Raw genomic sequence first — 13,310 nt, 5'->3', positions numbered from 1 at the left:
TTGTTGAAAAATGAATGATCTCTAGAGGGTAAATTATTAAACTTGTTCAACTTATTAAAAAAACATTTTGCAATATGTCACTTTGTCAATTATCACTTTTTGTTTCACCCACTATTGTTCTTTACAATTTCAAATCAACTATTATTCTATTTGACTAATTTATGGTGTTTTGTAACAGTGTCTGAAGTCTTCAAAATAATGGTTTGGGCCTTACATATCAATCTTCCTATCTTTTATTTCAAAGACTTGATGTTGCTGAAAAATGAATGATCTCTAAATGGTCAATTATTAAACTTGTTCAACTTATTAAAAAAAAAAACATCTTGCAATATGTCACTGTGTCAATTATCACTTTTTCTTTTAGCCAGTACTGTTTCAGAGGTTCCACAAACATTTCAAATGCTTACATTCAAGAAAAAATAATGTAAACAATAGGTTCAATTCTACAAATGTTTATAATTATATTATACATTTTCAACAATTTTTTTTGGAACAATATTAACCATTGATCATATTTTCATGTTTATCTATACTACAAATTCTAACATCTCAATCTTCCTTTCATTGATTCTACCTGATTTGCTCATTAAAGAACTTACTCATTAAAGAATTTTGAAATGATTTAACTTATTAAAAAAGAGTTCCATTTTATCAATTTACTTTTGTAGTTGATCATATTTTCATGTTTATATATACTACAAATTCTAACATTACAATCTTGTTTCGTTGATTCCATACTAACTATACTATAACATTTTATGTTTTTATTGTTATTCTTCTTCTTGTATTCGGCGTAGCCATTGCAATTTGCGATGGATGGAGAAGTGAGACTCTAGAAACAACACTAGAGTCGCACGTTCTTACCATTTCACATGTTTTCATGGATCGAATGGCTGCTAACGGAGATACCTTGCAAAATTCCCGACTTTTGATCGTCCGAGTTTCAGGTTACCTTGGCAGAGAAAACAATGGTTTACAGCACGTATTGGGTATTCAAACCACAAGAGTCGATTCTGTAAGTAGAGCTTTTGCCTTATTCAAACATGCACACATCTAATAAAATGTACTCCCTTTTATTATCCCCCTGGCACTTGAAAATATGTAGAAGTCAATTTAGCTGAAAATTATGAGACTCTTTCACTTACCATCGATCTACAAGATGGAGGTAGAGAACAGAAGAAATTTTCACGAATTTCTTCGTCTTCACAGTAATTACAGCCATGGTAACACCATCAGGGATACTGCACGCAGTACTTATTTTTTTATGTTAGAAGAGTGTGGAAGGAAAAAATCTTTACCTGAAGGCCAGCGAGTTCATGCCCACATGATCTTAACTGGTTTGTTTAACATAAACACTTACTCTGCAAATCGCGTATCTGACATGTATCTCAAGTGTGGAAAATTGAGAGATGCACGTAAGGTGTTTGACAAAATGCCTGAACGAGACGTGTACTCATGGACTAGGATGGTTGCTGGCTATGCCAAAAGTGGGTGTTTTGAGGAGGCGCTGAAGGTTTTTGATGAAATGCCTCAGCGTACAGTGGCCGTTTGGAACGCAATAATTGCAGGGTATGTGCTGCACAGAAAGCCCGAGGAGGCTGTTGAAGTATTCAGGGAAATGAAGCGCACGGGTACAATGCCAGACCAGATTACGATTTCTAGTGTGTTAAGTGCGTATTCAAGTCTAGGAAGCTTGGATGATGGCAAGAAAACTCATGCTCACTCAATCAAAGCTGGCTTTGATTCAGATGTGTTTGTGGGTAGTGCTTTTATTGATTTGTATGCCAAATGCGAGAGTGTAGAGGATGCACGCCAAGTGTTTAACAAAATGACTGAACGAAATGTGGTGTCATGGAATGCAATTATGGCAGGATATGTTAGATGTGGAAGGGTAGAAGATGCACGCCAACTGTTTGAAATAATGACCGTAAGAGACATGGTTTCATGGACTACGATTATTGCAGGATGTGCCCAAAATGAGCTGGACGGTGAGGCGTTACAACTTTTTTCGGAAATGCAGATGGCAGATATCGGTCTCGATGAAGTCACCCTTGTTAGTATTCTCAGTTCTTGTTCCACCCTCGGTACTGCTAAACAGGGCAAGCAGGTACATGCCTATGCCATCAGAACTGGTTTTGAGTCATTTGTAGCTGTAAGCAATTCCCTTGTTACCATGTATTCTAATTGTGGGAATACAGATTATGCTTTCAAAGTTTTTGACAAAATGCCAATACAAGATGCATTTTCATGGACTGCAATGGTTGCAGGATATGCGAAATACGGTAGCATAGAGGATGCACAACAACTGTTTGACATAATGCCTGATAGAAACGTTGTTTCTTGGAATGCTATGATAGCAGGATACGCACAGCATGAACCCATTGAGAAGTCTCTGACACTCTTTTGTGAACTTCAACAAACAGATGTAAGACCAGATCGGGTTACCTTCACATCTGTTATAACTGCATGTGCAACTCTAGCAGCGCTGGACTTTGGAAGGCATGTCCATGCCTACATTATCCAAACTGGACATGCATCCGGTACCTCTATTGGTAATGCTCTTGTAAGCATGTATGCTAAATGCGGGAGCATAGAGGACGCACATAAACTGTTTAGCGATATTAATGAACGAAATACAGTATCATGGAATGCAATGATTTCAGCATATGCACAGCATTGTTACAGCGAGGAGGCCTTAAACCTTTTCTATCAGTTGCAACACATGGGCATGAAGGCAGACCAGTATGCCTTAGCAAGTGTACTTACTGCATGTTCCAGCTTAGCAACTCTGGAACATGGCAAATCTGTTCATGTTCACATAATCAGAAATGGGTTTGAATCATATATATATGTGGGTAATGCACTTATTACCATGTATTCCAAATGTGGAAGCATAGAGATTGCATCCCAAGTATTTAATAGAATGGTCAATAAAGATATCATATCATGGAATGCCATGATTGCAGGCTGTGCTCAGCATGGATGTGGTAAAGAGGCTCTCAAATATTTCGAAAATATGCTTCAGACCGGCATGGAGCCAGACCACATCAGTTTTGTTTCTGTCCTCTCTGCATGCAGCCATGCGGGTTTAGTCGATGAAGGGCATCGAGTATTTCACTTGATGGGCCATGATTATGGTATAACCCCAACAAAAGCCCACTACGTCTGCATGATAGACCTTCTTGGCCGGGCTGGGCACCTCGAAGAAGCAAGAGACTTGATTAACACCTTACCTTTCGAACCAGATGCAAATGTATGGGGAGCATTTCTTGGTGCTTGCAGAATGCACGGCAACATTGAACTCGGAAAACATGCAGCAGAGTGTCTTTTTGAGTTGGAACCACAAAATGCTGCCAAGTATGTGCTGCTAGCAAATATCTATGCTGCAACTGGCAGATGGGATGATGTAGCAAAGGTGAGAAAACTGATGAAAGATAGGGGAGTGAAAAAGCGGCCAGGATGCAGTTGGATTGAAGTCAAGAACAGGGTACACGTATTTGTTGTTGATGATAAATCTCATCCACAAACAGATAAGATCTATTTGACTTTGGAAGGACTAGTGAAACAGATGGAGATGGCAGGATATGTGCCTGACACCAACTTTGTATTGCATGATGTGGAGCTGGAACAAAAGGAGCATGCACTTCATCATCACAGTGAGAAACTTGCTATTGCTTTTGGGCTTATCAACACAATCCCTGGACTACCTATTCGAATAATTAAGAACCTTCGTGTTTGTGGGGATTGCCACACTGCAATAAAGTTCATCACAAAGATTGTAGATCGTGAAATTATTGTAAGAGATGCTTACCGTTTCCATCATTTCAAGGATGGGTTTTGTTCTTGCGGGGATTATTGGTAATACTAAATAAGTAAGAAATATACAAAGAAGATTTGAACACAGTATCATTTAGATGCCTACAACATGAATTTTACCATAAAATCAAATGTTTATTGGAAAGTATCTGCATGTAATTTTTTGAGTGAGTTATTTGTAGTATGACAATTATTATAACTGGCATACCTATATTTTGAAAATCTATGTAAAATACATTGAAAGATATCATGAGAAGATTTAACCCTCACTATAATTGAGCTTGAGCTTGCAACCATTACTTATAATAGAATAAAAAGAAGAAAAAACATCATACAAGACCTTCCAACCAAATCTTAAGGTTTATTCTACATATAACAAGTTAAATAAGAACCTTAAGCTATGCAAAGGCCAAAGATCATTGGAAGAATAAAGCAATTATATCCGTAAAATGATAAAGATTGCTTTTGGAGTATAAAATATGTACAAGGATGTTTTGGAGAAAGCCTATCTTTAGGAGTGTCTCTAAATATGGAAAAGGTCTTCCTTTTCTATAAGTATGGGGAGATTTATGATAATAGTAGTTTCTTTGCTTATTCAAAAATGCTGGAAAGGCACTTAATCTAAAAGAGATCATTCTTTTTAGTGTAGTAGTTTCCTCCTTCCAGATAGATGAATACAAAAAGGGAAATTGAAACTTTAAATCAAGGTTCAATTTGAACATTATGGAAAGCTTACTGATGACTCTTGAAGCATGATTTCCAAGCATGTTGTACCACCAGAAGATATCATGAGATGCCCATTCAGAAAAACAATAACTAGGTTAGATATGAAAATCACACTCAGATGCCAAAAAATGCCATCCCCATATTTAATGGATTAGGGAAAACTAAATCACAAACATGGATTTTGTAGTGTCATAAAATTGCGACCCCTGCAATTTTAACCATATTTGGGGTCCTCACCTTTGGTGACAACATCTCCTTCCCTAACCAAGACCTATTTCTGCATTTTCAACCCTTCACTCTTTCTCCTTCATGTCCTATGTCTGCTCTAGATCCTGTCCGGGCCCCAAAATAGGGCAGGGTAGGGGCGTGGCACCCTTGTCCCCACCTCTTAGGGTGGCCCTATGTTAGGTCTTCCCGATCTCCTATGCACAATTTTTCTTCGGGGTTTGCAATTCCTCTTTGTCGGCCTTCGGTGGTTGAAAGTTAATCCTTGAGGCATGTCTAAAAAGGAATTCAATACCCTCATTCATGGATGGATGAATAGCACATAGACAGATAACAGAGGATAAGAGATAGAGAGCATAAGGAGAAGATACAAGATCTCAAGGTCATTATCAAGCATTCAAGCATTCAAGTCTTTTTCATTCATCCATTGGAGCAACATTACAACATTCATTTGCAAGCATGTGTGTGTGTTAGGGTTTTGTCATGTTACATGCCATTTCATACAACATTTGTGGTTACATTAAGAAAGCAAAGCAATCATCATCAACAAGTTGCAGATCTACAAGGTATACATCTCCATTGTTTACATTCAAGTGTTTGCAATTACTTTCTTTCTAGGTTGATTCTTCAACCGGGTTTTGACTAAGGCAAACCCTTATCCACAACCCCCCTTTCTTCTCTTTTATGTGTGTAGGTTGCAGGTGCGCAACTGCAATTGCAATTACAGGTTTGGGCTTCATTTGCAGAGATAGAAGAACTCTTTTTCGTTTTGCGGATTTTGTGGCGGACCATCTACATTCCCACCACGTTCCCGACGACTTTTCTACAAATTTGCAAGGCAAATCCGCGTCAGTTTAATTAGCTCAGATCCGAAGTTACAACGCTATCTCGAACTAGTAGCACCTCATTTCGCTCATTTCCTCTCTCTTTTCCACATAGTCAACAAGTCAACTTTCTCATTTACAAAAGAGGGTAAATCACACTTCAACCACTTGCAATCCACTCAGAATTCACATCCTTGTTTCCCTCGGATTTGGCTCTATCGGACTCAACCCCTCTTTTGAATGTAAAGTCCCTTCCAACTGAAAATTATCCTAGTGGCTTCCTTTCTCTCCTAGGTGGGGAGTCGCTAGGATCCAATTTTCCACTTTACAGATTCATACACTTGACGTCTCTTTTAACATGAATTAAATAACTGATTTGGAAATAAATCAAGGTCTCAATACACATAGAGGTTTAGTTTAATATGAATTCAATAATTGATTTAGAAATAGATTATTTTGCACCATTACACATGGATGAAGTTGTATTTAATTGATGGCATAACCATTACCACACAAATAAGAATATAAAACAATTCATCGCAATTAAAAAAAAAACCACAAAAATTGCTCTTAAAGATTCGTTAAACTTTACAAAAGAACACCACAAGATCTCCATATATCAAGTTTTTGTTCCTCTAAAAATCATTCTGTCATACACAAAACTTGCCCCAAAGAGCATCTTCCAAACAGGTTTTTTGGTTTAAGTGACTTACATCCGATGCATTCCCTAAATTAAATTTTCTTTGTCCTGCTTATCATAATGGATTTAGCACAATTTGTACAAAGAAACAAGGACAAAATATTTAGACTACCTGCTTAAAAATTTACCCCAACATTCATAGGTCACTTTTGAAAGTAAAAGGAACCTATTAAAGAATTTAATAAGAAAAATTGAAGAACTTTTATGTTTAACAATTAGTAGAGAAATAAGAACTTTTATTTTAACAATTAGCAGAGAAATAAGGTAAAAGTGAATGGGTTAAAACTTCAAAGTAATTTGCATGTAAATACTATTGAAAAGATACAATAACTATTTTAACATAAACAATGAACAAATTACAAAGATCATTGTTTCCTCTGCTGAACTGTTTGTTTCTTTTTCATTAACCTTCTACACATACATGTCGAATAAAACAGGATGATATAATCATCAAACCACACATTGATTGTTAATGTTATCTACACACTTGTTCATCATAAACATCGGGGAAGTTTTCAATGCATTTAAGAATGGAATAACCTGGTTCCCTATGTATATGTGTGTTGGTATTTTACTCTACATCATTTCGCCTTGCATGATTTTAGTATGCAGTTCTAGAGTCATGATCTAAAGTATGTCAAGTACCACTATGTCAATTCTAGGCTGCAAAGTTATTGGTACATAAAAGTTATGTGTTAGATCTCCTGTACACACCCTGTCAATATTAGGGTGTCAATTGGGTCAGTCCGCATTCTACCGCAATGATTGATATGACCTTGCGGTTTTGGGATGATGTTGAAGACATGAAGACAATGTATTGGATTCATGACAAGAGTTTTAGGGTTGTTGGTGCTTCGATGCATGGTATTCTTCATGATGGCTTCCCATAGTGGCAATGTCTACCCAACCCTTACGATGCACTGGCATCTTATGCATACAACACATGTTATACATACATTACATGTTACACATACATATAATTGCGTGACAACATCTACCACATCCTATGCATACAATACATGTTAACCATACATTACATGTTACATATATATATATAACTGCATGCCTACATGCCGGTGCATCGTAGGGGCTAGGTAGATGTTGCCTCCCATAGTTGGTTCGGTCTGCACAATGCTTACCAATTCAGTGAGGATATTCCTTCACACTAAGTACATGTAATGATTGATCTCTTCTTAAATGTTGTAGGAAGGTTGTAGAAGGTCTCTAGTGTCTTATTCTTGGCCCACATGATGTTTTGAGTTCCCTGAAGGTAAAGAGGTTGACAATGAGCAATCTTGACAGTGGTGTTGATAATTGGTCGATATGGTATGTTCATTTGTGGTTTATCCAAACCTATTTCATTGATGTTGATAGATGTGTTATGATATGATTAGGGATCAATTATGTGCTAGGTTCATCTATAACCTAATTTTGTGGTTAATCTACATGTTTGGAGTTGACTTATTATGGGTCACACGTTTCATTTGACAGGTCTTAATTGAGTCGATTTAAGTGATGTTTTTTGATGGTGTAGACGATACATAAGGATGAACAAATCATGTATGGATGTGTGTGTTGATGCAAAGTATTTTGATGTCTCAGATGACTATGAAGCACGTGTTGAATATGCATGACAACAATTTGGGCTACAAAGAGGGCTGCACTACAAACATGTGCTAGATGCTTCTTCTTTAGCAATTATATTGTGCATAATATTATAATTTAATTGTACCTTTCTCTGGAGAAGTGGTCTTCAGATTGGATGCATTGTATCTTGCCCTAAGGCAGTGTGCTTTAGCTTGCAAATCCTTTCAGGGAGTAGTGAACCTAAAACACACTTTGTAAAAACATGTTTCATATATTGTGAGTTAATCCTCCTCGTGGTTTTTCCTTCCTTGGGTTTTCCACATAAAAATCCTAGTGTTCTTGTGTTGTGGATGTTATGCTTTTTTGTTTTTGCTAATTTGTTTTGATAGTTCTAAGAGTTACCGAATGAATAAAATTTGATATATGCTGATTCACTCCCCCCTCTTAGCATCTAAGCATGTTCAACAAATCCTTCCTTTTCTCTATAGAAGGAAGTATTGAATATTGTAAAGCAATTGCATCCTTTGATATTGAACTTGGTAGTGAGACAACAATTAGTTAGGTTTTACAATATTTTGAGAAAGAACTTTTGGAATAAGTGATCAAACTTTGGTATACAAATCTTTCTGAGATAACAAAAAGATAACTTCATTCATTTGATTCTTGTCCCTTGTATGGTAGAGTTCTCTATTCTTCTTTATGTTTTAAATTCTGTGGGAAATTTGAGAACATATGCATGATAAATTTTGTTATTTTTTGATGAGCTGTTAGAGTAATCATTAAGTCTATGGGTGAAATATAATGATTTGATGATATTTAATTCTAATTAATTTTGAAACCTCCATAGAATATTGAATTCAATTTTTGTTGAAATTGAATCCATGTTGATTTCATTAAAAGTGGGTTAAAACATAATTCTCTATATTTTACCATATAAAGATCAAAATCATTAAAGATAAAATTGTTGCATTGTTAAACTCTTCTTGTAAACCCTAATATTTTGACTTATCTTTTAAATTAGGTAGAATGGATAAAATTATAAAGTAGAAAAAAACAAAAACATAGAATAGAAAATAATTCTAAAAAAGGAAATCTATTTTTCAAACATAAAAAAACCATAAAGGTTCCTTGAGAAAACCATCCACATTATATATCGAGTCAACCAAGATCATCAAGAATGATCTATAGAGACCTCGAAGATTACAAAACTCATATTTGTAATTGTAGTCACATAAATCTATCCATTTTAATGAAATGAATATTTGATATTTATTTGATAAAAAACCCACTAGCCATCAGTTAATTAAATTAACATTTAATTAATTCATCTTCAAACATTCTCCTATTAATTAAATAAATTATTCAATTTATTTTAATTAATTCATTAAACCAAATTCACAATCAATTAAATGAATAAACCTTATTTATTTAATTTAATCTCCTTTCTTCTTTTAAACAAATAATTAAAATATTTATTTAAATCATTAAATCCCCCCCCACTTGCATTCTCGTAAAAATGTAAGTTGCACTTATTTGTTGAAATAAATGAATTTTATTTTAATAAAAATCATATTTTCCCTCACCCACCAAACCCACTTGCAATTCTAAACCCCTTCTAGACTCTTCTAACTTCTTCATAATTAACCTAATCCATCCCCTAATTATTGTCACATTCCTAAGCAACTTGAAGTCACTTCTCAAAGACTCCAAAGTCTTTGAAAAACATTTAATGCTTTATGTGTTCAACAATTTAACCTCTAAAGTCTTCCAAACCACTAATGGCTCTTATATGACCATTAATGGCTCTTACATAACCATTTATAGTTAAATCCACTTGCACCCATGGTTAGGGACTTTGACCCCTAACTCAACCCTCATGTAACCCATGTGTCTCCTCAAACATTTATTGCTTTGACAAATGTTATCCTCACTAACTCTTGCACAAGAGTTTATGCATTGGATAAAAGCATTATTCTTTGAATAATAAATTTATTCACTCAACTCAACATTAACCCTACCTCCCAAGTTAACCCTCAGGTCATGTCAAGCATTTAATGCTTCTTCCCTCTCCTCTCAACCCATCTCATGTTGACACTTGTCATCTTGGGATTGGGTTGAAAGCCCTCACATGGATCTTAAACCATTCAATCTCGACCCTTGTTGAGATTACTCAATCTCAGCCATTTGTTGCTCTATTTTACCTATAAATAGAGCGTACATTCCTCATTTTCAAATCCTCAAGCATCCTCAAGCATCTAGCATTTTTAGCTATCATCCTGAAAACTTGTATGCATTTAACTTATATCTAATTTTAGAGAAGAGCATCTAACATAAATAACTAATATATTGTCATTTTAGACTAAAATAAATCTTAGTTCATTTCATAGCATGTCTAATTAGTTTGTTTTACACTTGCATAGCATAGTTAAAGCATTTCAATCTTAAATATCCATAAGACATCCATAGTGCAAAAAGCTGCTAAGAGCTACACTCATTTGGAACTTGGAGAGGAGAGGAACAAGGGAGGAGGAGCTACAAGAATGGTGGAAGACATTTGGAGATGCCTTGTTGTATTTATTTTCATAGCTAAATGCTCTATTGCGTTTTTAGTGTCTCTCTTGGTATGCCTATTTAGAATAATCTTTGGTTGATTAACACTAACAACTCTTTGTTTCTTGTGTTTTTCATGTGTGTGTTGCCTCACCACAGGTTTTTCTGACATTCCTTTATTTTGCAGTGCATCAGTAATCATTTTAGGAGAGGTGAGGTAAATTATTTCACCTATTTTGAATCATGTCTTTTGGATCATCAACACATTTGTCATATGTTTTGCATGTTTTCTCTTTGTAGTTTATTTTTTCTTCTTGAAGGTTAATATGTTTGTGATCACTAGATTGAGAGCAATTGTGTAAATAACTATGTGTTATTTGACACTAGATGGTTTTGAGGACATAGTCATACCCTTCATTTTAGTGTTTTTGGTAGAATTTTATGTTGCTTTAGTCAACATCAAACTACACATTTTACATGTAGTGGCAGTCTTATGAGGTATATGTGTCATCAATGAACAAGTTTTACTGGACCACAACATTAATTAAGTGTCTTTAAGTGTATATTGGTATTTTAAATATCAAAGTAGATTTTAACCTTAAGTAGGATAAGGCATATGCAAGGATGAGAGATATATAAAGGGTTGAATATGTTAATAGAAAAAGTTCTAATAATAGTTGGGTATAGTTTGATTCGATAATTTTCCTATGGTAATTAATTTGACTATAGTGGAATTTATGTTGTGTGATGTAGGAGCATCTAGGGTGTAAGAGAAATCTCGCAACATTAAAAAAAAATGTTTATTTATTTTTTTCTGTTAGGTTTGGGGAAGAAATTTTCAATAAGAGCTAAGAATACCAAGATTTCATTTTTTAGTAAGTTCGCAATTGTGCATGTATGGTCATGAAATCTTACACAATGCAGCAAAATTGTCAAATTAAGCCAATGGTGAAGAGATCACCTCAATGTCATTTGTTTTTTACTATATATTAATGAAATATCTTCTTATTAGTAGATATCCTATATTCCCTATAGTGTTTGTAGTGTTTAGAAGCCTTTGGAAGGCCTGGGAGTTGGTCAAGAGCAAAGTGAGAAACAATCACTTTGTAAAGAGCAATTTAAATCAATTTTTTGCCCATAGATCCATATGGTCGAATCTTGAGCATAAGGGCAATCCCCTGACACTGTTACAAGGCTACTCAAGCAAGAGTTGGTGTCAAAAAGGTATCAAATGCTTTAGTAATATTTTTTAGAATGGACAACTTAGAGACTGGGTGTTCTTGAGTAGTGAGTTTTAAGTTCTTTGATTGTGGATCAAAGAACTTAAAAGTGAGCCATCCACAATCAAAGAACTTAAAACTCACTACTCAAGAACACCCTAGAAGTACTCAGAGTGTTGGGATGCTGGAGGTGGACGTGTAGAGGATGCACACGTGTCTAAGAGTGCAAGGAAAGCACCAGAACGTAGCGGTTGGAATAGTTCACTCAGGTCTGACACACCTGGAAGTACTTGAAGTGTTGGGGACACTGAAGGTGGACGAGTAGAGGACGCCTGCATGGTCGAGAGTGCATGGAAAGCACCAAAACGTAGCGGTCGAAACAGTCCACCCAGGTCCGACACACAAGGTGAATACACACGTACCTTCTGAGTGAAAATAATGTTGAACACCCAGGAGAAGCAAAAATTGCCGAAGTTCACGGGAGATGGGTCGGAGGACCCAGTATGACATTGCAAAACATGCATAACCATTTGGGAGGCAAATGGCCACGATGATAGGGACTACTGGCTAAAGGCATTTCCGGCCACCCTTTGGGGTATCGCCATTGATCGGTACGTAGACCTCGATGCCTAGCACAAGACGAGATGGAGTGATCTGAAGAAGATGTTCCAGGAGGAATTCAAACTCTTGAGGGATGATAATGAGGTCGTGGCCGAAATCTATAATACTAAGCAAGGGAAAAATGAGAGTGTACGCATTTACAACAGTAGGCTCAAAGAACTATTCAACAAGATGGAAAACCAACCAGCTGACGGGTTGAAGAAGAGGTGGTTCATGGAGGGATTGATACCCTCATTGCACAAGAAGATGAAAGTAGTGCCTCCATCCTCATACGCCGATGCGTACAATCGAGCGATGGACATCAAGAGTGAAAATAAAACATCCTCATGAGAGAAGAGGAAGACCAATGATGATGAGAGCACCGAAGGTAGTAGTGACGAAGAATCCAAAACCATACGAGCCTTGCGATGGGATATGTTGAGAATGATGAAAGAATTGAAGGCTGAGAAAGGAACTAACAATGAAGGTAATGAACTATGGTGTATTGAGTGCAAAAGGGAGGGGCACACAAAAGCTAATTGTCCTAGAAATATGTTTTGTGAAATTTGCCAAGTGCTGGGGCATTCAATCAATGAGTGTTCGTACAATTTGAAGATGAGAAGTACACAAGTACTCTTCACACAGGGAGAGTCCAACACATCAAGATCACATAATGTATCACCAAGTGGTTATGGAAATCAACGAGGGTGAAACCAAATACAGTACGACTCCAAAGGACGTCCTATCATACAATGCTGACAATGTAGTGAATGGGGATACTTTGTGAGAGACTGCCATAACATGAAAGACAACATACAATTATTGTGCAAATGGTGTTGACCAGGTGACCATGAAGACACCAACTGCCCGAATCAAAAGGGTATTAATATGCTAGACATGGAGGAACAAGAGGACGTAGTTTTAGCAATCACAAGAGCACAAACAAAGAAGGCAATGTATTCAAACTCTGGTATGGAAAAGGAACAAGCTGAAGTAGAACAAGTATTGGTGAAGGAATGAGTAACTTCCAATGGAATTGCAAGTATGTCATTGTGGGAGTTA

The 13,310-nt window shown here is 36.2% G+C and overlaps 1 protein-coding gene across 1 annotated transcript; it reads left to right on the top strand.

Moving 5' to 3' along the window:
• Positions 1-746: 746 nt before the first annotated feature.
• Positions 747-3,914, top strand: LOC131049749 (pentatricopeptide repeat-containing protein At2g22070). The gene has a single exon (XM_057983812.2). It carries the CDS (start codon positions 1,127-1,129, stop codon positions 3,860-3,862), a length of 2,736 nt encoding a protein of 911 aa, XP_057839795.2. The 5' UTR covers positions 747-1,126; the 3' UTR covers positions 3,863-3,914.
• The last annotated feature ends 9,396 nt before the right edge of the window (positions 3,915-13,310 follow it).

Source organism: Cryptomeria japonica, chromosome 10 (assembly GCF_030272615.1).
Source record: "Cryptomeria japonica chromosome 10, Sugi_1.0, whole genome shotgun sequence".
Taxonomy (NCBI): domain Eukaryota; kingdom Viridiplantae; phylum Streptophyta; class Pinopsida; order Cupressales; family Cupressaceae; genus Cryptomeria; species Cryptomeria japonica.
Note: the sequence above shows the minus strand (reverse complement) of the source record. Positions and strands in the feature narration are given on the sequence as shown.